General features: G+C 37.5%; 3 protein-coding genes across 3 annotated transcripts; 2 read left to right on the top strand and 1 right to left on the bottom strand.

Moving 5' to 3' along the window:
• The first annotated feature begins 471 nt into the window (after positions 1-471).
• Positions 472-1,795, top strand: LOC121764666 (GATA transcription factor 18-like). Its single transcript, XM_042160689.1, has 2 exons — positions 472-1,005; positions 1,259-1,795. Exons 1-2 carry the CDS (start codon positions 655-657, stop codon positions 1,505-1,507), a joined length of 600 nt encoding a protein of 199 aa, XP_042016623.1. The 5' UTR covers positions 472-654; the 3' UTR covers positions 1,508-1,795.
• Positions 1,796-4,770: 2,975 nt separating this feature from the next.
• Positions 4,771-5,547, bottom strand: LOC121764817 (EEF1A lysine methyltransferase 3-like). Its single transcript, XM_042160847.1, has one exon. It carries the CDS (start codon positions 5,512-5,514, stop codon positions 4,801-4,803), a length of 714 nt encoding a protein of 237 aa, XP_042016781.1. The 5' UTR covers positions 5,515-5,547; the 3' UTR covers positions 4,771-4,800.
• Positions 5,548-12,076: 6,529 nt separating this feature from the next.
• On the top strand, positions 12,077-14,012 carry LOC121765948 (ankyrin repeat-containing protein At5g02620-like). Its single transcript, XM_042162246.1, has 2 exons — positions 12,077-12,767; positions 13,077-14,012. The coding sequence occupies exons 1-2, from the start codon at positions 12,195-12,197 to the stop codon at positions 13,827-13,829; spliced, it is 1,326 nt and encodes a 441-aa protein (XP_042018180.1). The 5' UTR covers positions 12,077-12,194; the 3' UTR covers positions 13,830-14,012.
• Positions 14,013-25,310: the final 11,298 nt, after the last annotated feature.

The following is a 25,310-nucleotide window of genomic DNA, read 5'->3' on the forward strand; positions in this document are numbered from 1 at the left end:
TACTCCCCCCGTCCCGCACTACTCGCACTTATTTCCTTTTTGGGCGTCCCAAGTTACTTGCACTCTTTCCATTTTTAGTAAAAAATTTCACCGCCGTCATTTTTGACTTTCCTATACACTCATTCCTTAATCTCCGTGCCGAAAAGGAAAGGAGCGAGTAGCCCAGGACGGAGGGAGTACAATTTTTCTTAATCTTCGTGCCGAAAAGAAACGCCTCAATTACTATGAAACGGAGGGAGTATTGTTTACTTGCCTCCTTGAAGATCAGCATTGCAAGTTTGCAACGTGTAATCTGCACCCCTCTATATGCGCACCATATTTTAATCTAATTTCACTGCGAGTTAAAATTATAATGAAAATGAGCTGACGACAAAGCGGATTCTGCAGGTGCTGACTGGTATTCCATACCTTTATATAAAGCTAAACAGACAACAGTCGATCTCACCTCCCTCTTCGTACCTAGCTCTCTATCCTAAGTTGTTGTTCAAACATTTTATTATTACACATCCTTTTCAACTCACTATTTCCTTGTACTTCTTTGCTTACCTCCTCCCCCCTGTCCCTACACACTCACATTCCCCATCTCCCACTATAAAACCATCGTCTTTGGAGACCTCACAAATCATTAATCGAATCCCATATTAATTCCCAACAATGTATCACAGTTCCCAAACTGGCAACTCCTTCTTCTCCATGGCTAATGGCTACAGAGGTTACGATGAACAAGAGTTGTACTCTTCCCCTTCCGCTTCCGCTTCGGTGGATTGTACCCTCTCCTTAGGCACGCCTTCCACACGTGTCACCGACGAGAGCAGCCACGAGAGGAAGCGCTCCGGCTTCGGCTGGAACATCCTCCCTTCGAAGCACGCGCCGCCGCCCTCCTCCGCCGCCAAGCCCCACCGCGGTTCCGCCAATGGCGGTGGCGACCCCCTTCTCGCCCGCCGATGCGCTAATTGCGACACCACTTCTACTCCCTTGTGGCGTAACGGCCCCCGAGGCCCCAAGGTACTTTTCCTGTCTCATTCGTAATTGAGTCATATTTCTTTTTTTAATCATTCTAATTCGGTCATTTCTATTAATGCCGAACATTAGCACATTTAATTTACTAAATACTCTTTGATGATATTTCTTTGTAATTGATAAGTATTTCTTTTCTAATCATTCTAATTTAATCATTTAAATTTTCTATGTTGAATATTAGCACATTTAATTTACTAAACATTCATTTTTTTTAATCTTCGTCTTTTCATTATTGCAGTCGCTATGTAATGCGTGTGGAATTCGTTACAAGAAGGAAGAGAGAAGGGCGGCCGCGGCAGCCGCAGCCAGCAACGGCGACGGAGCACACTATGAAGCACAGTACACGATGAACAACGGGTCGTGCTACTCCTCGGGATACGGCGGCGAGTACCGGTTCATGGAAGAAGACGAGGCCGGCGATCACCGCATGTCATGGCGTTTCAACTTGACGGATAGGTCTAGCTACGATCATGACTTCACCAGATAAATCAATCCCAATTTAATTGAAAATGAATTCCAAATTTTACTTTGATGGCGATTGATAGGTGGGTCATGAAATTCTATTCTTTTTAAGCTGCTTATTTATTTTATTAATTTTTGTTTTTGTGTATGAAACATAGATGGAGTAAAAATGAGTTAATTCCATGTTGTTTTGGTAGATTGCTTTTCTTTTGTAGCTTTCACTTTTATCAGGCCTGGCACCAATATTATTATTAGTCTTATAGATATATGTAGAATCTGAATGAAGAACAACTTTTTGGGTTGGTCTGTTTCATACACTTTCTTGTCCTTAATTTTGACCACTTAATATTACCCACCTGGTCTACACATTTTCGTGTATATATAATGTTACCAAGTACCAACTCATTTATGCTTTTGATACTTCATAATGTTATCCACTATTAAAATCTCAACGTTGATTTTAAAAACAATAAATTCATCCTTACATAATTTAGAGACTTAATTGTCAAGTAAAGAAAATGATAAAACAGAAATAAAGGTTATATGGAGTTTTAGTCTAATTGAATAATAACCAAAATGCGGTATTTCTTAGTACTTTAGTATGGTATGATTCAAACCTTGAATCATTTGAAATATACACGCGGAATGCAAAATATATAATTTATTTGAAGGAAAAATAATTCATAAGCTTTGGCATGGTCAGTCCTATAAATTTTCAAACCGAAATTAAGTAATACAAAATTTTAATTTCTTGCAATTTGCATGAAGTCAATTGATATGATAAACTAAAGTTGATGTGGAGTCGTAGCGGGCGGTGAGTTGTGAGGATTTGTAAACTCTTTTTGATTAAAATAATGTTATTTTATTTGCCTTATCAGCAATGGTTTTGCCATGTCACTTTGGGTATGCCACGTGAGTTTGAGTGTGATTAATGATTTCATATGGGTAAAATCTTAATTTCGTTGTTGGGCCGACCAAACTTTCTCGTCAGATTGGTCTTTGTGCAGCCCACTTTCGGAATCCAACGGCCCAAATGAAAGTCTGATTTTTCAATTACAGTTCGCGGGTTTATAATAACCCCCAACCCCATTCCCGTATTTATTCTCTCTGATTATGATTCTTCTCTGAAAAAAAAACAAACGAAAAGAATACATTCATGAGTTTTGATTTTGAAGAGTAGTGTTAATCTTTCTTACATTTGAGTTTCACCGATTTGTTCCGATACCATTTTCGGCAGGTAACTGCCGATTTCAACTTTTCATTCGTTTTATGGTTTTAATTTTCTCGGCTTCTCGATTTTTTTGGTCAATGCAGCAGTACTTCAAACTGGTTTTACTTTTACACGATTGTTCTGATTATAATTTGACTGTAGACACTGAAAATTATGTATACTATGTATTGCATTTACTGAGAATCTAATGTCTTTGTTTGAGTTATTTATAAGAATGATTTTGATGCCAAATTGCTGATATAATGGCTGAAATGCTGCATTCACCAAGTTTGTGTAACAATATTTTAAGAGGATGTGTATCACAAACTTCATCTTTAATTTGAGTTGGATATCACTAAATCACTAGTTTTGAGAGTGCAAAGTTGGATAGACTCTAAGTGAAAATAACTGTTGTTTTGGTGCTTAGTGGTTTGAGGTCTTGTTCTAGTCAATTTTGCACTATGTGATGTAGTTTGTAGGTCATGTTCATGGTATGTCATTTATCTTGTTTGAAGATTGCTGCAGGTCTGGGTAATCATATGGATGATGTATCTTGTTCCTCAAGATTCAGCTTCTATACTTTCCTCATCAAGGGAAAAACTGTCTTAATTGCATTTGCTCATTCTTTTATCCAGTGTAATGAAGAAGAATGAGAGGTCCTTTTTTATTCAACTGCTTCACTTTGTGTACAGGCCCCAGCCTGAAAATCCAGTACTTTGCTAAAGAAAATTTGTCACTTAAATGCGTTGAAATCAAGTTCTTACGTTTTCATTGGCTTTTCATTTGCCTGAAATCTCATTTGGAATTAATGTTTGAAAAGTAATCTTACCATGCAGAGGAGGCCCCTTAGTGCTCTATATTAAAATCTCTAACCTGCATTGACGGAATCTTCAATCTTGAGATACTGATTGTAAAGAGTCCTAACAATATTCTATGTTGCATACCTGACCTAGGCCTCAAAGTTTCTCGGTTTTACTGCTTTTTCATGTTTCATTTGATATAGTTTGACACAGACAACACCTTCAGGTTCATATATCCAATGTTTTATGAGGTATTGGCTGATGTGAAGTGGCACAACATTTGTATTTGAAGTAGAGAATGCTTTATGAGGTATTATTGGCTGATGTTGTTCTTTTAAATGAAAACACACACACACATAGTATATATAGGCATGTACTTTTTTTCTCTGATTATTATGGCCTCAGTTTGGTGTGTATTTTCTTCATGTAACTGAGGCATGCCTGAAACAGATCCTTTGATGTGTCAAATACAAATGTAAAGCAATCATTTCCATGTGTCCAGTTTAATGATCTGCTTCCTGATCATCGTTGTTAGTTTGAGACTTCCTCTAACAGAAAAATATGTGATATACACTTCATTTATGAATTTTTGTTACTAAAAGATTGTGGGAGATATCATTAATTTATTTGTGTGACCAGTTTGCTCCGTTGGTAATATTCGACAAGATCTTACTTTAGAGAGGTTGAATGGGGCCTCATTTGTGTGACCAGTTTGCTCCTTTTGTTATTTAGCATTATTGAAAATGACCTGAAGAACTAAGCAGTGAATTTAAGAGAATTGCTACCCCCACATCTCAGTTTCATGTAACTGCATAACATATTCGATTGTTTCAACATGTAATAATTCTGAATCACTGATGCTCTGAAGATCAGAGAAGGCCAGCCAAATTACATCCACTTTTGTTGCTTATTTTGATGGTGTTTTTTATAGGAACTGCATTTCTATGAAAGTAGTATTTGGAGCATTGACTGATTACTTTTTACTGTACATTGACATGGAGGGGCATATTTTCCTTTTCATTCAGCTTGCTACCTGATGTTATTGTTATCCAATCATTTCCAGTCCACTCTTGTCCTTTTTAATGGACAATAGATTAACTAGATACACTTCACTTCCTGATTAAGACAGCAACATATGAGATTCTTAGATCCATTCCATAAAGTTTATGATGTGGCTTTTCTATAACTAAACACATTAATCCATATGCTTGCAATGTCATCAGACAACTCCATTAGATTCTGTTTTAGTTGGTAATAGAAAATATTATTCAGCATTTATAGCTCAAAACAGAGGAATCCATTCAAGTGCTATATGGTGGATTTGACAGCATCAGTTCTCCTGACAAATGTGTAGACATTGACACCAACTCTATCCCCATTAGTAGGGCTATCTCTATGCACAACCTCAACATGAAAAAACTTGTTAGCCTTCTTGAAGAAAGCCGATTCCTTCTTCCACCTCTTCAAATGCGCCATCACAAACACCAACTCCCTCCCCAGCAGCAGAAACCTCAGCGTTTGCAGCAGCGGCTCGTAGAGATGATCGTGATACACCACGTCGGATCCCAAAACGACGTCGAACTCCGTCCCGACTTCCTGCATCTGCGCCACGTCGCCCCACGACAGCGCCGCGACGCGGACATGGCCGCCGCGTGGGGCGAGGGCGGCGGCATTGGCGTCCACGTTGAACTGGAGGTTGGGGAGCACGTGGGGGAGGTCGGTGGCCGTGACGGAGGCGCCGAGGAGTGCTGCGGCGGCGATCCCCACGAGGCCGGTGCCGGATCCCAGCTCGAGGAGGCGGAGGGGGCGGTTGGGGGAGGGGGGGAGGAGGCGGGAGAGGGCTTGGCGGTCGAGGAGGGAGACGAGGGTAGCGGCGGCGGGCCAGAGCTGGAAGGAGAGGCCTTGGGAGGGGAGCTGGCGGATGAGGATGGTTGAGTTTATTGAATGCAGGCGGTGGATTTGCGCCGAAGGCGGATCTTGCTCATGGTTTTGGTGGGGGTTGTTGACTGCCGCCTCTGTCATTGAGAGATAGGGTTTGTGGAAGTTAGAGGCGCCGCCGCGTCAGGATTTAACAAGGGAGAAGGAATTCATCACTGCAACTTGCATTAATAATAATAATAATAATAATAATAATAATAATAATTAATTATTATTATTATTATTATTATTATTATTATTATTATTATTATTATTATTTGATTAGCGATACCTAGATATTTAGACATAAAATCAGGTGGAGATCAAGTCAGATGATCAGATTATTGATGGTTTGACCTGACCTGGATTTCCTGATGCGCGCAAACTGTTCCAATAATAACTAAAAATTAGTCTATCGATCTTGGTCTATTCTACTCCCTTCATTCCATAATAATAAAGTCATTATGCCATTTTAGTACGTTCCATAGTAATAGTATAATTTCTTTTTTTTAGTAAAAGTGAACACATTTCTCCACACTTACTTTACTCTCTCCTACTTTATTCTCTATTCATCTCTCTACTTTTTTCATTTTCCACTTTATTCTCCATGTACTTAACTCACCTAATATAATTTTCTTAATTTTCGCGACAAAAAGAAATGTCTCCGTTATGAAACGAAGAGAGTACTTAACTTCGAAAATTAAACAAACATCATGGACTATATAACCAAATAGCAATTTGCTGTCAACGAATGGTCCCATGGTCTAGTGGTTAGGACATTGGAATCTGAATCCAGTAACTTGAGTAAGTCTCGGTGGACCTTCTTTTTATATTTACATTTTTCATCCTATAAAATCAAATTTTGATTTTGTATTAAAAATGTGAAAAAGTATGATAAAGAATATAGGTATATTATTATTCAGAAAGCAATAGCACTTACAATTCAACTATAAAAATTTAAACAATGAACAAAAGAAAAACATAAACATGTACTAGAGAAAAAAAAAACTAGTGCAATATAATGATCATTTAAAAGCTTTGATCACGTTCTACTATTCTCTTGTTACTTTTTTTTGATTCAATATTAGTTAGGATTTATCGAATTTCGGCATAGTTAATTTTTAATACCGTTTCCTCATAATATATTTCTATTTATACACGAAAAATCTACTAATGGATCACTTTCTTTACTAAAATACAGTACATGTATTTTACTAAAACTCTTGTCTTCTTAAATATTGCATACACTTAATAAATGATGTATATATGCTAGGTATTAAATGGCCTACGCCTTAGTTAATCCATCATTCTAGATTTACTCAGACATTTTATTATGACAATTGGTCTCAATGTCTAGTGGTTAGGACATTGGACTCTGAATCAGTAATCCAAGTTCTGAGTCTCAGTGGGTATTTTTTTTTTGGAATTTTTTCATCTTATAAAATCAAAATCTACTCGGTACTCCAACCTCCATCTCATTAAAGATGACTCACTTTCCTTTTTCATCTGTCCCAACGAAGATGACTTCTTACTTAATAAGGAAATAATTAAAAAAAATAAGGGATTTTAAGGGTAATTAGTTAACCATAATTAATTCACTAATTAACTAAACATGAGAACCCACCCACCCAATTGACCGCCCACATTCCAACTTCACTTTGGAGAAACCCTAGATCTAATCGGCGATCTCATTCTCCGGCAATCGTCTCCGGCTCCGACACCACAACTTTCGATAAACTCTTTCAATGTCTTTTCCTTTTACCTATCTTCTTTATGTTTGTGCTAATAGCGCAGAGGACGCCACCCTCCCTGCAATGACAGACGAGAGCGGTGCGGTTTCTGACGGTGCCCTTTCAGTTTTCCCAAATTTCAGGCGTATTGCCGATTTTTACGACGAAGATGGTGGATGAATCTAGACGGGCCAAGTTTGACGGTAAAGTGACTGAATTTATTCGTTTTTAGCATTGCATTTGGCTTTTGGTTATTGAATTTCTTGATATTTTGATTGTTTCTTCTTTTTTTTCGAGAAATTCTCATCTTGAATGAAAATTCTCAGGTCTCGATGGGGTTAAACTATCTGGAGAAACCGAATTTCAGTGTTTGCCTCCTAAAAAATTTCTTAATAGATCTTCTTAGTTTCACATATCAAGTTAAGAAAAAAGCAAATGGTTTTCATCACTACGAGATTTGACAAGAAAATTGGAGGTAATTGTAAGATTTTAATGCCTAAACTGCTGCTTGTTTTTATTGATTTTGGGTTTGTTCATGACAAATGCTTCAGACCGTTTATTGTTCACTGATTATACTGCTTGTCTATGTTTCTTGGTTGTTGGCTATATATTGCTGTTGGCAGGTGAGCCGATGTGCTGGTTGTGGTGGTGAACAGGCTGTGGTTGTGGTGTGTTGGCTGTGGTTGTGGTGTGTTGTTGTAATTGTGGTGTGTTAGCTTCATTATGCATTAACATTAGTCACCATCCACTGTATTGCATTAACAATTTAACATTAGTCACCATCATGCATTACATTAACATTAGTCTCTACCGAAAATATGATACATAATTTACAAAAGATCATTGCATTCAATCCATCCACTTTGATACGTATGGATCTTTACAAAATAAGAGCATTTCAATAAGTGATGCATCTTAATAAAAAATCATTGCATTCACTACCATACAATCTTAATCAGCATGGATCTTTACAAAAAAAAGGATGTATCTTTTAAAAAAACTAGTGCATCCTGTCAAAAATCATTTATCATCTACACAATGCATTCACATGACATCAATAGGCTCCAAGCCCAGAGCTTGAACTATTGTGGCTATTGCCTCACTGCATCCCATGTCTTGGAGATATTTGATGCACTGCATTGCTAACTCTAAAGAAACTTGCAAGTTCTGTTGGAGTTCATGTGACATTCTCAACACATCTTTCCTCATGTGTGACAATTTGTAATCGTTGCGTCCATTCGCTTTCATGATATGCAACATTGTAAACTTATAAACACATTGTCAAGTGTAGTAGGGCTCAATTCTGCAAATGACTTCTCAACTGCATTCACTAACTCATCAACATTCTTGCATGCTGTCGGGACTTGTAGAGATTGTATAGCTCTGAAAAAACCCAAGTCATTAACATTTGTATCTGGTGAATTTGGTGATTGTTGTACCAATCTAATGTCAAAACCAGATTTTTGTGCAGCCAATCTGAATTCTGGATCACTATCCAGAATGTGAGGTTTTGCATTGTCTTGTTGTATATATAGATTACTTTAGGAGCAAATGCTGGCCATTTTGAGACAATGGCTGGTATGATCTACAAGTCCAATATCAAATTCATAATATCAATGCATAAATTACACGAATTTCTCAAAAAATAAATTTTTTGCATACTTTGTCTCAATATTAAGCGCATAAAATCAATGCATAAAATTAAATTTTGTTACCTTAGTGATCAAACAGGCTTTCATCACTTCTCTATTGACGCTTTGTATAGCTTTTGTCTCCATTGTCTCGGCTGGTCTATTCTTACTTTTGCTCTTTGCTGGAACTTTCACAGTAAAAGGAAATATTCCTATCTTGCCATCAAATAACACTTCACCATTATCTGCAAAAAGTGGCCTCGAAACAACACACAGTAACATTATTTTCTCTATGTAATTTTTGTTTTTGCACATTCTATGTGGCTCTTCTTCTCCGGGTGCCAAATAAAATATGAGACTTGATCTTGTCATGTATAACCACTTCTCATCAATATGTATTGTGTTGTGCATGTTTCTAAACCTCATTACATTGAGCATTATGTCAAGCTCTATAGATTCAAGTGTAAATCTCAAACGTAACAGTTTGTTAGGGACTGTTAAATTCGACTTAATGACTGATGTATGAGCTCTAATTAGACCCTGAATTACCCACCTTCCGACAGTAGATTTCGAGCACCCCAAACCAACGGCAAGTCGCCTAATTGTACCTCTCTTTGTGTAATGTAGACTAGACAACAAGTTCAAATCAAGAGTAACACGTTTAGAATTGTTTCTAAATTTCTTACAACTCACTAATTGCACTGCTTTGCCTTCGTCTCGTTGTTTTTTTGCAGCAGTCCAATACCGATTAACGGTTCGTCGGGACAGTGAGAACTTGTGTTGAACGTCCTTGAAGATGGCGAGTGGAAATGATGTGTTGAGGTAGTATGTTGATTGAAATAATGTGAACCAGTCAACTATGAAGAAGCTGCAGAAAGTGAAAATTGGCGAGTCGCAATGGATGAAAAGATTAAGGCTATAGAGAAGAATGATACGTGGGAGTTGGTGACACTACCAAAGGGACACAAGGTCATTGGAGTTAAGTGGGTGTATAAAATTAAGAAGAATTCCAATGGTGAAGTTGAAAGATATAAAGCAAGACTCGTCGCAAAAGGATATAGTCAAAGAGCCGGAATCGACTATGATGAGGTATTTGCTCCTGTCGCTCGCTTGGAAACTATTAGACTAATACTCTCTCTTGCAGCCCAAAATAGATGGAAGATTTATCAAATGGATGTAAAGTCGGCTTTCTTGAATGGATTTCTTGATAAAGAAGTCTACATCAAACAACCTGATGGTTACGTGGTGAATGGCCAAGAAGACAAAGTTTTGAAGTTGAAGAAAGCCTTGTACGGGCTAAAGCAAACACCAAGGGCATGGAATAGCAGGATCGACAAGTATCTTGAAGATAACGGCTTCACCAAATGCCCACATGAACATGCGCTATATGTGAAAAGTAAAGGAAATGATGTCTTAATAGTGTGCTTGTATGTGGATGATCTCATTTTCACAGGAAACAATCCAAGCATGTTCGAGGAATTCAAGAAGGCCATGACTGACTAATTCGAGATGACAGACATTGGGCTGATGGCATACTACCTCGGTGTGGAAGTGAAGCAACTTGAAGATGGAGTATTCATCACACAAGAACACTATGCAAATGAGATTCTGAAGAAATTCAAAATGGAGGATTGCAAGCCAATCAACACGCCGGTGGAGTGCGGGGTCTAGCTATCTAAGAACGACAAAGGAGAAAAGGTGGATCCGACACTATGCAAGAGCTTGGTTGGAAGCCTACGGTACTTAACTTGCTCAAGGCCAGATATATTGTACGCTACTGGGCTCGTAAGTCGCTACATGGAAAATCCAACTACTTCCCACTTCAAGGCAGCAAAGAGGATACTCCGCTATCTCAGAGGTACGATCGACTATGGCCTAGTTTATTCACACACTAATGATTACAAGCTTGTTGGCTATAGCAATAGTGATTGGACTGGAGACAATGATGACCGAAAGAGTACTAGTGGATATGTGTTCTACATGGGAGACACTGCCTTCACTTGGATGTCTAAGAAACAGTCAATTGTCACACTATCAACATGTGAAGCCGAATATGTGGCCGCCACCTTCAGTGTTTGTCATGCGGTTTGGCTCAGAAGTTTATTGGCAAAGCTCGGGTGGTCACAAAATGAGCCAACAACTATTTGTGTGGACAACAAGTCGGCGATTGCGCTATCCAAAAATGTAGTATTTCACAACCGGAGCAAGCACATCGACACTCGTTTCCACTACATCAGAGAATGTGTTGCGAATCAGGAGATTCAAGTCGAGTATGTGAAATCACAAGACCAAATTGCTGATATTTTCACAAAGCCCCTCAAATTCGAAGACTTTATCAAGATCAGGACGTTGCTCGGAGCTCGGAATGACAAATCAAGTTTAAGGGGGTGTTGAATTAATAAACTTGAATTTGAAGTCCACCGACTTAATTTTCCAAGAAGGGCCGAGAAAAGTTGAACAATAATTAAAGAGAAGACTAAAGTCTTACTCCCTCACCTACCTACTACTAGCCTACCTGCACTAAGATATTTTACATGCAAATGTAGCAATGATGGAAGGGTCTTTCGAGAGAAAGTTGCATGGAAACTTGTATGAATATATTTAGGAATGGTTGGCTAGTCCATGCAACAATGATTATTAAAATACTATAGGAATAAACTAGTAAAAAATCTATATGTATATGTCGGTTAGTTCACCGACTTTGTTACCTATAAATAGGTATAAGGTGTAGTGTACTAAGTGTAGCAAAAAAAAATAGAAAGTGTGCGTGTGTAAGTGAGGTTGTACACAACAAGAAAGGGTGTATTGTGTATAAAAGAGAGAATTCTCCACGTCAATATATTTCCCATATTTTCCACCAAAATTATCCTCTCAAATATTTCCTCCAAACCAAATTAATCCTCTAATATATTTCCTATATTTCCAACAATTTAGTCTATTTTTTGTGGACGGAGGTAGCAGTGTTGAAATGCCAGACGCAATAATTACTTAACCTACTAACAAATAGTATGAACGCGTTATCAGGAAATTATGTGGAAATGATAAATAGAAGTGTGGAATGGGCCACATAATTACAAATCTTAAAAGTGATATACTAGTATATTTTGCAATATAACCAAAATAAAATGGTTGTTATGTTCAAACAATGTGTCACCATTTAATTTGTTTCTTCTTTACTATCTTTTTCAAAGACAAACGTAGTTAGATACAGACAAAGGTGAGGTAGCTGTGTTGAATCTACGCCTCTTATATTAAGAACCTTATCGGAATATATTGTGAAATAGCGAGGAAATTAGGTGGTAGAACTTGCTTGTGTGTGGTGAGTGGACATCGATCTTTTGTGAATAAGTATTAGAAGAGGATAAGAAGAAGAAGAAGAAAACATAAACTAGAGAAAAAAAGAAAGAATTAGTGGGAGAGAAAAATGGTGAGCGAAGAAATAGAAAAGAAACTCTACAAAGCTGCATCAAAAGGGGATGTAAAAGCACTTGTTCAACTAGTTGAAGAAGATCCATATCTTGTTCATGGATTCTCGTTTCCATGTTCAAGAAACCTTCTACACATAGCAGCGATGCATGGACAAACAGCCGTTGTCGAAGAAGTGTTGGAGCGTAATCCGAGGCTAGCGCGGAGTTCAGACTCCCGAAATTCGTCCCCTCTTCACATTGCGGTAGACGAAGGGGACCTTGAAATCACAAAAAGGTTGATGTCAGCAGCGCCGGAGATGTGCTGGTGGCAGGACAATCAAGGGATGAATCCGATTCATGTTGCGGCCGTGAAAGGGCATGTTTTGATATTGGAGGAGCTGCTTCGACCGGACCTATTTCCTGCCCGGGAGACAGTGCATGGCGGGCAGACCGTGTTGCACTTGTGCGTGAAACATTTTCAAATCGCGACGTTGAAGGTTTTGGTCGAAAAGTTGGGGGACTTAGTTTGTGCAACGGATGGTGATGGGGAGACTCTCTTGCATTTGGCTGTTAGATCCAATCAACTTGAGGTAACCACCAACTCTTTTATTTTCTTTTACATAAAAATATATAGACATGTAGTTTGTGGAGACCGTTCATATCAGAACTCTTCTTAAAGTTATAACACTAGTTTGCAAATACATGAATATATATTAGTTTATATGAATTGTAAATACCAGTCCTGACTCAATACATATGTTTTATGATGTCAACTGATATAATCTCCAGTTCCCACGTTCTCATTTTAACAAACTTCTCAAACGGTTTGTTTTGTGCATATGATGTTATTGTTAATTAAGTAGGTCTTAGTAATGATATTGCTGTTTCAAAAATTTCAGATTGTAGAATACTTGGTGGAAAGTAGAAAAATAAAGAGACTAGCAAGGAATTCGAATGGCGAAACAGCATTGGATATCTTGCGCGAGAGCTTTCACGACACAAATACATATAGAGAAATGAGAAAAATCTTGCAACGTATCGATTCTCTGTCAATGGTCAAACAGTTCCCCAAGTTGACCGAAATGGCAATGGTGGTGGTGATTCTAATAGCCACGATGGCGTTCCAGGCGGCGGTCAACCCCCCGGGGGGCGTGTGGCAGGATGACTCGCCATCACACAAGGCGGGCAGAGCAGTGATGGCAACTGATAGTCCTGAACTATATATATCCTTCATTATTGCTACCAACACGGCTTTCATTTCATCGATGATCACAATCGTCCTCATCAGCACGGGAGCGCCACATGTAGATTTCGTCTTCCTGTCAATCACCACGTATTCGATGTGGGTGTCGATTGCGTCTATTGGAGTGAGCTATGGAATTTCTCTACTCATGACCAATCCTATGGAAACAAAATCAGTTTTCGAAATAGCCATGATAGTCGTAGGCGTGTTCGTCGGCATCTATATATTGTTGCTCATCTACTTCCCCATACGCACGATAGTTTTGGGGGGGCTTAAACAAGCAGAGACACAAATACAGAGTTTGCTGGATGGTCTTGCAGGTCAGCCCGACTGCCCTTCCAAACGTGCGATTGTTTCATTGTGTGTCACAATACAGAGATGGATTGGAGTTCTTACCACCGGTTATTGAAGATATACTCAATGCTTCAATGTAATAATAGAGAGTCGAGCGTAGTTATAATTAAGCTCCATTTCCCGTTCTCTTTGTTGGTTTTTTCCCGGAATGCAAAACAACCCTAGAATTGAGTCTTAAAGACCTTGTATTCATAAACAACTTAAGAAATCACAAGACTCCTCTATTATTTTCGTCTAATCTTTACTTTTCCTGCAATTTATTTACGAGCTTTCTTTCACAAACCCTAAATTGCTCCATGGGAATTCTTCTGCGACGATCATCGCCCGGACCAGCCACGATCTCATCTCCATTTAGTCTCGATAGAACTAATATTCCTATCACATAGTCATATATAGACGAAGACGATAACAAACACACAAGATCGATGTGTAGTCGCCGAAGTAGTGTCTGTGTTCGTTGTCGTCTGTGTTGTTATTCCTCTACTTCACAAAATAAAGTTGCATTAATTCTCGTGCCGCCTTAGGGGTCATCTTCCTTTGGAAGGAGGGAGTATTAACTACTAACTCAAACTATGTCTTACCCTTATCATCACTTGTTAAGACACTTATTTTAATAGTGACTTATGGCGTAACGACTGTTTTTTTCTGCCGTCGTGAACAAAAACACGCTACATCATTTTTCATATCATTTGAAAGATTTGTAAGTGTCTATTGTGCTACAAATTTTAAAAAATGGTGCCAAAATCAAAATTATATCAAAAGATAAAGGTTCATTTAGCTATGTGAAAATACAGTTGCAATGGTTAAAAAAATGTTTGCTACGGTTTTTGAGACGTTATATCAAATTTATTTTGTCACCATGTGACCATTAATGTATATAGTTTTGTAATCCAAGAATTGGGACGATTCATAGATTAGGCTCTTTTCATAAGTTTGTTTTGGACAAAAACTTGAGGCCAATATAAATCATACTCGATTTAGAACCTTCCTTTTATATGTTAGTTCCTTTTTATTTTACTATTTTCTTTCTGTATTTTTTTATTATATTTATATCTATTAATTTATTTAATTATATTGTTTTCTTTATTTTTTCCTATTATGTTATACTCTCTCCATCTCAACTAAGTTGAGTCATTTCTTCTTTAACAAAAAATAAATCATTCAATCACTATTACTTTATTCATCACTTACTTTACTATATCTTTATTTCTCTTACTTTATTACTATCTCATACTTTTCAACACAATTTCTTAATCTCCATGCAAGGTTTTGCTTCAACTTAGTTGGGGACGGAGGGAGTATATCTTTTTAATTTTTATTTTTCTTTGTATCAGAGTTTTACTGTGTAATTGCTCTTTATTAAAAAAAACACATTTTTTCACTAAATTCTTTATTATCTATATGAAATAAATACAATTTGACTATGAAAATAATTAATAAAAGCAAAGCGTCACACATTCATACTAGCTAGACAGTATTGAAATCGTGAAGTAGAACATACAAAGGCCGCCGCGTTGGCGTTCATAATGTTCACGTATGTATGGGGATGGGTGACGAATTTCATAATGTTCATAATGTTCACGTATGTTCACACATTCATACTAGCTAGTCTGAAATTTGTTGATGATATACTTTAATATATGAACTTGTTAGAAGTCTCAAGATTGGCTTGATAACCAAGAAGGAGATGGCTTGATCAAGCCATCGATCAAGTGTGTTGAACGAGATGGTTCTTAGCGGTCAAAAGGAGTATCATGTCGATATTATTATATACCCTAAAAGGTATTATTAAAAAATAAAGTTATTAAAAGTATAGGAAAACAAATTAAAGGCCTCATACAAAAGATTAAAGTATGACTGAAATCAAACAAAGTGGGAGACTTATTATGCATAAAGTAAGTGTAAGAACTTAGAAGTGGGGAAGTAATTGTGCAGAAAATTCTCTGAAACTGGACCATAAACATCGTCAGAGTCCTTTGCTGCAGCATTAATACCATACTGTCCATCCATACATGTCAACATAAGAAATCTGCGGAAATAAATGGTTAAACAAGTTATTAGAAAAAGCTTAATTGCAACATAAGTGAGGACTTTGAATTTTTATTTTTATTTTTTAATTTTAGCTGGTTTTATGAAAAAATTTCAATTTTTTAATATGTATGTCAATTTACTTCAATTTTTATGGATAAAAAATCAAAGCCATTCATTTAAAATATGTAGTACTACTGGACTAGTGTAATGTTTATTAGAATAATACTCCATCCGTCTTATAAAAATATGGACTGATGAGATGGCACGAGAATTAAGATAAAATTGATAAAGTAAGAGAGAAGAGGAGAATGTAGTTAAAGTAGAGTTAGTGGATAGTGAGACCTATATTATTTAATTGATATAACTTTGGGACGAAGGGAATATATATGTTGTCAATTAACTAGCTGAGAGGAATCGAACACGGGTATCCAGAAGCATAGACCAGATGAAATACCGCTGCACCACAACACTCCTTAGTACAAATGAATACATCTAAACATATAAGTATGATAGATTTTGGGGGTACAGTGGTGTACCCCTTGTTCCAATGTGGCTCCATCACTGGGTAAGGGGACCTATCATTCACCCAACTCATTACACTTACATTATACTATAAAATAATACTCCATTCGTCCCAAAGAAGATGGCACACTTGAAAAATGACACGAGATTTTAGGAAAAGTTGTTTTGTGTGTTAAGTGGTGAGAGAAAATATAATTTTATAATTGATATGAGAGGAAATTTTTTCCAAAAGAGGAAATGTGACATCTTTTGTGGAACAAACTAAAAAAGAAAGTGTGACATCTACTATGAGACGGATGGAGTATATAAAATGGTTCATATTCCACTAATTCATTTCCTCATTTTTCATCACAAAGTCGAACCATTTTCTAAAATTCGCGCTGAGTCAAAATGAGACTATAAATGGCGGACATAAGGAGTATAAGTTAATGTTCTAGCGTGGGATCGGAGGGTGTTCATTGTGAGAATTATTGCTTGTGATAGAAATAAAGGAGGATAATAATATGACAGGAGTTGTGGGATAAATTATGAAAATTTTAAAATTTAACCAAATTTTCTGTAACAACCAACTTCTTCAAAAAAGAGCAATTAAAAATGAACGAAAATTCTTGTAACAACCAGAGAAGTTGGCTGTCTAAAAAACAAAAATATACTAAGTTGCTATAAATCATAACTTTTTCTAAAACGCACATAGTTTTCTAGATTATATTAACTCTCTCCCGCGTTCTTCTCCCAAAAAGTGAAGGAAAAGAAGAACAACTTGTGAAAATATAAGTTGTTACATTAACTTTTTAAAAAGAAAAATAATCATTTGTCAATTTTTTTTTGTTTCTACGGATTGTATTTGTCAGCTTTCAATCCCAAAAAATCTGCGATTGGCTCACCAGAGGAAACCTATTTGGGGAATTGTTGGGCTCAAAAAACATGTAACTGGAAATACGAAGAAGCAAAGAAGAGAGTCGTTGATAACATAAGCTTGACGAGATCTATCTCCTCCTGAATCAAACACACACCAAATAGCTGAGCGTCTCCGTTTATTATCTCCATCAAAAATCACCAAGGTGGGCTCGTGACAATTCAATGCTAAAACGGAGATCTTGTCAGTGCGACCATGAATGATCAAACAATGCATGTCCATCCGGGGAGGAATTAACCGTGCATCTGCGTCAAGCAATGCTGAACGGTAACTCATACTTGCAACCTTACGTATATGCAAATCCACATAGAAACCATCTCTTCCTTCTTTTAACAAAGAAGAGTTCATCATCTTCCTCAACTTCAAAGTATCCAATCTATCATGCACATTTCCTTGAAGCAAAACTTTGAAATCTCTTTCCATAACCGGCAAGAAAGCATCAGATCCGCACAATGGATATATTTCCTCAAAAGATGGAACTTGTCGATTGTCGAGGCTTACATCTCTATCCTCCTCAACTCCATGATTATCATAAAGCAGAGCAATGGAAGAAGGACGAGATACACCAGACACATCATGATCAAGTGCATCCATTTCTGTCACTAAGCTAGAGTCCATTGTAAGCACACTTTCCAGATTGTCACAATGCTCCTCTTCCATCATACCACGATTAGAGACGCAATCGAAATCTTTGGGATCATCACATGAACATTCAACCTGAGCATCTAAAATCAAAGAATCTGACATTGCACCTTCTTGCTCCCTCATTCTACTTCCATGCATATAACTATAAATCACGTCTTCACTATTAAATTTAGTAACAGCCACGGACTGCACAGGAGCAAATATGGATGGAGTAGATTCTGGTTTCCATGAAGGGGTGTAAGCCGCAGGTATCTCCGTTTTGAGTTTGATTGTAACAATCCTGCCACTGTTGTTGATCATATGCGTAATTTTCTTGCTGCAAGCGATAGCCCCAGGTAGGGAGTCCGTAACTCGGCGCCCCGTAGGCTGGGGTTGGGTCCAACTTCGGCTGCGGAACGTGGTAGTACTGATTGTGGGGCGGACAGCCATAAAGGGCTCGTTGCGCAGGTGGATCCCAACTACTAGGCGGCCGTGGTGGCAGCTGATCATATAGTAAGTACTCGTGGAGAGCGCGTTGTTCCGGAGTCTCCCAAGAAGGCAGGTTGTACGTCGGGTCTGTAGCTGGATGTGGCGGTGGCTCCGGCACCGGAGTGGCACTAAATTCTCCAAAACGGCGCGAATCGAAGCTTGTATAGGGCGGCTGTTGGCGCACACGGAACTGGTCATCAACCCTCTGCTCATACTCGTTCAGCTGGTAGAAAGGATATGGAAGCTGCCCGCCAATATTAGGGTTCAAATAATGAGGTTTTTGGCACTCACCGGAATGACCGGTGTTGTGGGCGTATTGGATTTTGGTACATTTATAATGAGATGCAATATTGATTACAAATAATAATAAAGAAGTAAAAATGAAATATATGTTCGGTTGAATCATAGACCTATTAATTAAAAGTCTAATAGCAAAAAATTTGGAGTACTAATTTTCATATGACGTGTACTGAAAACAAATCAATTTCTAGGAAGGGGACATATATGTTTTTTCGGCTCGACTCTAAGGAATATTTAGGTTCTCCAAACGGTCGGGAGGGGGCGGTAGACCCCTCCCCTCTAAATCCGCCACCACTACTATCGTTCTCAAATTATTTCTTCTTTACTATCGTTTTCAAAGACATCTATACATATATAAAATGCGAGTTTTGGCTTTATTAAAATACTTATAAGTTATGGGATGAATTTGAATATTTATAAAATAGGGGAATGATCAATTGCTAACTCACAATCTAGTTGCTAAATACAACTAATTTAAGACCATAGGATTTTAGAAATCTAGTGGTCTAAATTTTGCCACGTGTAATTTTCGTTTTTATTAATTAAATCGAAAAAGATAAAAAAAATATCAAATTAGGATTTGAGATGAAAATGTCAATATAGTGTTTTGAAAATATCAACACAATGTTTTGAGAATGTCAACACATTGCTTATGTCAACACAGTGCTTTAAGAATGACATTCTACATGTATTATATTGACATATTTTATATAGTATGTTGACATTTGTTGTTGTACGAAAAAATTTAAATTTTTTGATTTTTTTTTAAATTTTGACATCGGAACATATGCAAGTGAGATCTCGTTAGAATCCTTATGAAATTATCTTTAATTTGGTGTATGTTGTAAGAAAAAATAATTTAAATCGAGAAAGTTATATGCGTTTTAAAGTTATGTGATATTTTTCAAAAGTTAATTACAACTAATTTGTTGTAAATTGACTTTAATACTCTTATTGACGTTTTTTTTATTGTATTGACATTTCGGAGCTAATGATTTAGGCCCTTTATTTGAATATCTAAGGGCTATTATTTAATTGTAGTTAACAATTAAGTGTTGAGTTAACAATATAACACTCCCCGTATAATTAATTCAAAGGAAACGTTTTTATTTTTCATTTTAACTATGAATTGAATTCACATATAACATGTTTACATTCGATTTATTGTTATATTGAATGCATATTTTTATCTCGTCTTTTGCAATTATGAAATTAAAATTTCGACACGAATACGGACGGAGAAAGAAATACCACTCGTACGGAATTAAAATTTCACCCGCCATTTTTTACTGCCCTTTGTTTTGATTCTTTACTTCTTCTTATTAGTAGTATTAATTAACAAATGATGCATATATAGTCTACAAGATGTCTCTCTCTTTCTCATGTAAGAAAGGCCTAGGAAATGATATCTTAAGACCTAAGATTTGACTAATGGAACGTTTCCACTCTAAGACATCACATGCATGCCGGATCATTGAATCTTTATGCACTAAAAACAAATACTACTCTCTCCGTCTCATTGTATAACTTAGTTGTATTTCTTTTTGGATTGACCCAATTAACATAAAGCATTTCATTTATTAACCTAAAAAATATTATTTTTTTATTTCTCATGCTTTATCATTTCTACTTTATTTTGTCTTTATTTAATCATTAAATACACTATATAAAATCTTATGTCCAAAAAGAGTGTCTCACTTACCGTTGGTCGGACGGAAGTCGTATAATATTTAAATAAATACTACTACTTGTTCGGTTTGCCATTTAATTAATTCAATTTAACAATAATTTATGAAATTATAAATTTATATTCCAAAAGTAAGATGTTTATTATTGGACAAAATAAGGTATCATGTCAATATTACTCCATTATATACCCAAAAGGCATTATTATAAATATATATATATATATATATATAGGGTTTTGATCTATGCAAAACTGGATTTAAATACAGAAACGCAGAACAATGTCATAATTAGGGCACTTTTAGGTCATAATTAGGTAATTTGTAGGTCATGCTAACAAAGCATGACCTAAAACGATCTTAGTATGACATTAAATCCAAATATTATAATATGACCTAAAATTGTAATGGTCAGTTTCAGTGAATTTTCTGCGCAATTACTTCCCCACTTCTAAGTTCTAACACTTGCTTTATGCATAATCGATTTCCCACTTTGTTTAATTTCAGTCAAACTTTACATGAGGTCTTTAATTTCTATTCCTATACTTTTCTTCTTGTTGTTTAGATTGGGAAAATTGTTAAGATGCTTAGGGCTTAGACTTTCATCTCACATTTTGTTGGCATAATTAAGAAAATATGGGCAAGAATGTTTCCCAAAAAGAAAATTTGTAGCCTAAACTCAATAAATTGATAATAAAATGGGAACACCTTGTCGGCGCTGTGGATTTGGAGTTGCTTCCTTCCTCCTTTCAAATCAGCTACGGTTTCGGAGGGGTAAAGAATGGCGGTGGTAAATCTCTTTTGTTTCAGAAAATTTGTGAATGGAAGGGAGAGCTCTAGGCAGGCACATGAGATCTCACATGATGAAGTTTTATGCAGAGTATTTGCTACCGTCTTCGTGTTCGTCGGAGAGCTTGTAGAAAACGCGAATGGAGGAAAGCTTGAAGAATTTTTTTTTCCGAAAAGGAATAAATGTGGCTATTGGGGATAAAAAGGAGGGTTAATTTAGTAAATGCATATGATTTAATTGTTTTGAGAAAGTGATGAGATATGGTATCAGAGGTTTTTGGGAAGAATTGCTAACTGACGAAAATTGCATTTTTAAGGCGGGCCTTAGTCCATTACTCAGGCCGTTCAGAAACTGTATATTTCAAATCAAACATTAGAAAATGTGAGAAAGCATCCACTAACTGTCCCTAAATGCCAAACCAAACACACCCTAAACATCGTGAGAGTTCTTTGCTGCAGCATTAACCATACATACGTGTGCAACATAAGACTTAAGAAATATGCGGAAATAAATGGTTAAGCAAGTTATAGAAAAAGCTTAATTTTCAACAATTATTTCAAGAATGTTGAGCTATAGCTAAACATCATTAATTATTCAATTGCTTTTGGTAGTATGGACACATTTTAATTTGGTGTGTTCAGTTAATCAAAAAAAGGAAAATCAACATTTCATTTCATTTACATCCGAACACAGATTAATTAATAGACAAAATATCAAATATTCTAAAACAATAATAAGACTCTTCATTCAACTTATGAGCCAACCTTAATAACAAGGGCTCCTTGGCTGTGAAAAAAAAAAGAGAATCTACAAAAAAAAAAAAAGAAAAAAGGCATCAACAATTAGTAGGGGAGGAATGGTGAGTGAAGCACTAGAAAAGAAGCTCTACTATGTTGCATCGAAAGGAGATGTAACAACACTTGTAGAACTAGTTGGAAGAAGATCCATATCTTGTTCATGGATTCTCGTTTCCATGTTCAAGAAGCCTTCTACATATAGCAGCAATGCAAGGACAAACAGCCGTCGTTGAAGAAGTATTGAAGCTTAATCTTAGGCTAGCGCGAATTTCAGACTCCAAAAAGTCATCCCCTCTTCACATTGCAGTAGAAGAAGGGCATGTTGAGATCTCACAAAAGTTGTTATCAGTAGCTCCTGAGGCTTGCTGGTGGCGAGACTAGCATGATATGATCCCGCTTCATACTGCTGCTATGAAAGGCCATGTTGAGATCGTGGAATATCTCATTCTCAACACAATCATATGCTTGCTAAGGAGAGGTTGCATCGCAGAGAGACAGTGTTGCACTTATGTGTTAAACATGGTCAGCTTATGGCTTTGAAGATTTTGTTGGACAAGTTGGGAAAGGAGCTTGTGGATGCAACTGGTCAGGATGGGGAGACAATAATGCATTTGGCTGTGAGGTGCAATCAGTTGGAGGTAACCACAAACTCAAACTTTTCTATGTTTTCATTATTTGAATTAGTTTGATCAAGGTATTAATGTGTATCAAATTAAATCATAGACTATACAGTATTTCTTAACGATGGTAATCGAGAGAGTTGGAAGGGCTACGCATATTGGAAGTTTTAGGGAGAAGAGGATCATTTATTTCTTGTGTTTTTTGATACAATAATTCATCTCCTTTATATAATGAGGGATACACTTTATTTTAGGTAGTATATAAATCTATTCTAAGACAATGTATTCCCTATGAATTATGTATATTTTCCTTGTAATGACTCCCCTGATTTTGGTAATGCAATCTTCATTGATTCCTCTAATGGCTCCTCTGATTTTGGTAAGGTTTGACACTCCCCCTCAAGTTGAGCTATGGTATCTCTGATGCTTAACTTGCCCACTATCTCTTTGAGGATCTTCGGGTGAACCGTCTTGGTCAATATGTCTGCAAGTTGTTCTTCTGAACGGACAAAAGGAAATTCAGTAATACCTCCTTCCAGTTTTTCTTTGATGAAGTGCCGATCTACTTCCACATGTTTGGTTCGGTCGTGTTGCACTGGATTCTCTGAGATGCTAATGGCGACAACGGACTCTTTTGAGTAGGTGGGAAGCCAATCTCTGTGAGTAATCTTCTTAGCCATAGGATTTCCATGAGTCCACTTTTCATTCCTTGGAACTCGGCTTCGGCGCTAGACAAAGATACAACCTTTTGTTTCTTACTCCTCCAGGTAACCAAGTTTCCCCCGATGAACGTAAAGTAGCCTCCTGGAGATTTCCTATCCACTGGAATGCTTGCCCAGTCAGCATCCGTGTATCCATCCACTTCCAAGTCTTCTCTTTTTGCTAGGAATATTTCATAGCCTACAGTGCCTTTCAAGTAACGTACGATTCTCAAAGCGGCCTCCATGTGATTAGTCTGAGGTTGGTGCATGAACTGACTCACAATACTCACAGCATATGCAATGTCGGGTCTCGTGTGGGAGAGATAGATAACCTTTCGACAAGTGGTTGATATCTTTCTCTGTCTGTTAGTTCTGCTCCTTCCTCTATTTTCAGCACATGGTTTGGAATCATCGGAGTTTCTGCGGGCTTGCAGTCGAGGAGACCTGTTTCTGGCAACAGGTCTAACACATACTTCTTTTGCCTTAGGAATATCCCGTGTCGGGATCTCAATACTTCTATTATCAAGAAGTACTTCAGTGCACCTATGGGAAGTACTTCAGTGCACCTAGATCCTTCATCTGGAATTCTTTGAATAGATTTTCCTTCAACCTCTGGATTTCTTCTACATCATCTTCAGTGATAATCATGTCATCAACGTAGATAATCAGACATGTTACCTTGTCGTCTCTCCTTTTTGTGAAGAGCGTGTGACCGGAATGACTTTGTTGGAATCCTTGCTTAATCATAGTCTGGCAGAATCTTCCGAACCAGACCCGTGGAGACTGCTTCAAACCATACAAAGTTTTCAGCAACCTGCACACTTCTCCTTCTCCAAATTCTTCGTAGAAACCTGGTGGGACCTCCATGTATACTTCTTTGTTCTGTTCTAGCTCTCCATGAAGAAAAAGGCATTGGTCACATCGAACTAGTGGAGTGCCCAGTCTTTACACGCCGCTACTGATAGTAGTGTCCGCACGGTTTCCATCTTAGCAACTGGGGAGAATGTCTCTTCATAGTCTACTCCATATACTTGAGTGTATCCTTTTACCACGAGTGTCGCATTGTATCTCTCGATTGAACCATCTGCTCTTCTTTTTATAGTGAAGATCCACCGACATCCAACTGGCTTCTTCCCTTTTGGTAGTGTACATTTTTCCCAAGTGCCATTGTTTACTAGGGCATATATCTCCTTCTTCATGGCTTCTCTCCAGTGCTTATGTTTGCCGGCTTCCTCAAAGGACTGTGGGATGTCTTCTTCCTCATATATGGCAGCTTCGAAGGTCCTGGCCATTTCTGATAGGTGACTGTGAGCAATGTTGGATACTGCATATTTTGCCTTCTTTCCTCTCCAGTCTGGTGAGTACCGTCGCGGAGGGACTCCTCTTGTTCTTCTCGGAGGCAACTCGTATGAGTCTCTTGTATCTCCCCTCACTCCATATTCCTCATTAGAGCCCCTATCATTGTTAGTGCATTCCGAGGGTATATTATCAAATTCTGAACTGTTTACCTCAGGAATCGAAAACGAGGCTGACGGCTGGTCAGTGTCATTTTGTTCTTCGTTCGGTATTACAGGAGGAGACGGCCCGACGGTGTTGCTAACTTCCTCAGGTGGACCAACGTCTGTGACAGGGCCTGGCTGTGACTCTCCCCCTGTCTGATGTTCACCTGGATGTGGTTCTCCCCCTAACTGATGGTTTCTAATATCTGGAAACCAATCTAGGAGGTCATTGTTTGGATTATTTTCGGAAGTCTCCCCCTGACTACTGGATTGGCTGTAGAAATATTCCCCTTCCACAAAGTCACAATTCATGGTGGTGTAGATTTTACGGGTTTTTGGGTCATAGCAGCGGTATCCTTTTTTATTTTTTCCATAGCCAAGGAAGACACATTTTAGGGCGCAAGGATCAAACTTGCTACGTTCGTGTTTAGGAATGTGGACAAAGACCGAACATTTGAAAACTCGGGGCTCAAGGGATAGGGATGAGGGTATGTCGAAGTGTTGGGAAAAGGTGTCCAAGGGAGTCTTAAAGTTAAGTATGTCGGTGGGGAGACGATTTATG

Source organism: Salvia splendens, chromosome 14 (genome assembly GCF_004379255.2).
Source record: "Salvia splendens isolate huo1 chromosome 14, SspV2, whole genome shotgun sequence".
NCBI classification, from domain to species: Eukaryota; Viridiplantae; Streptophyta; class Magnoliopsida; order Lamiales; family Lamiaceae; genus Salvia; species Salvia splendens.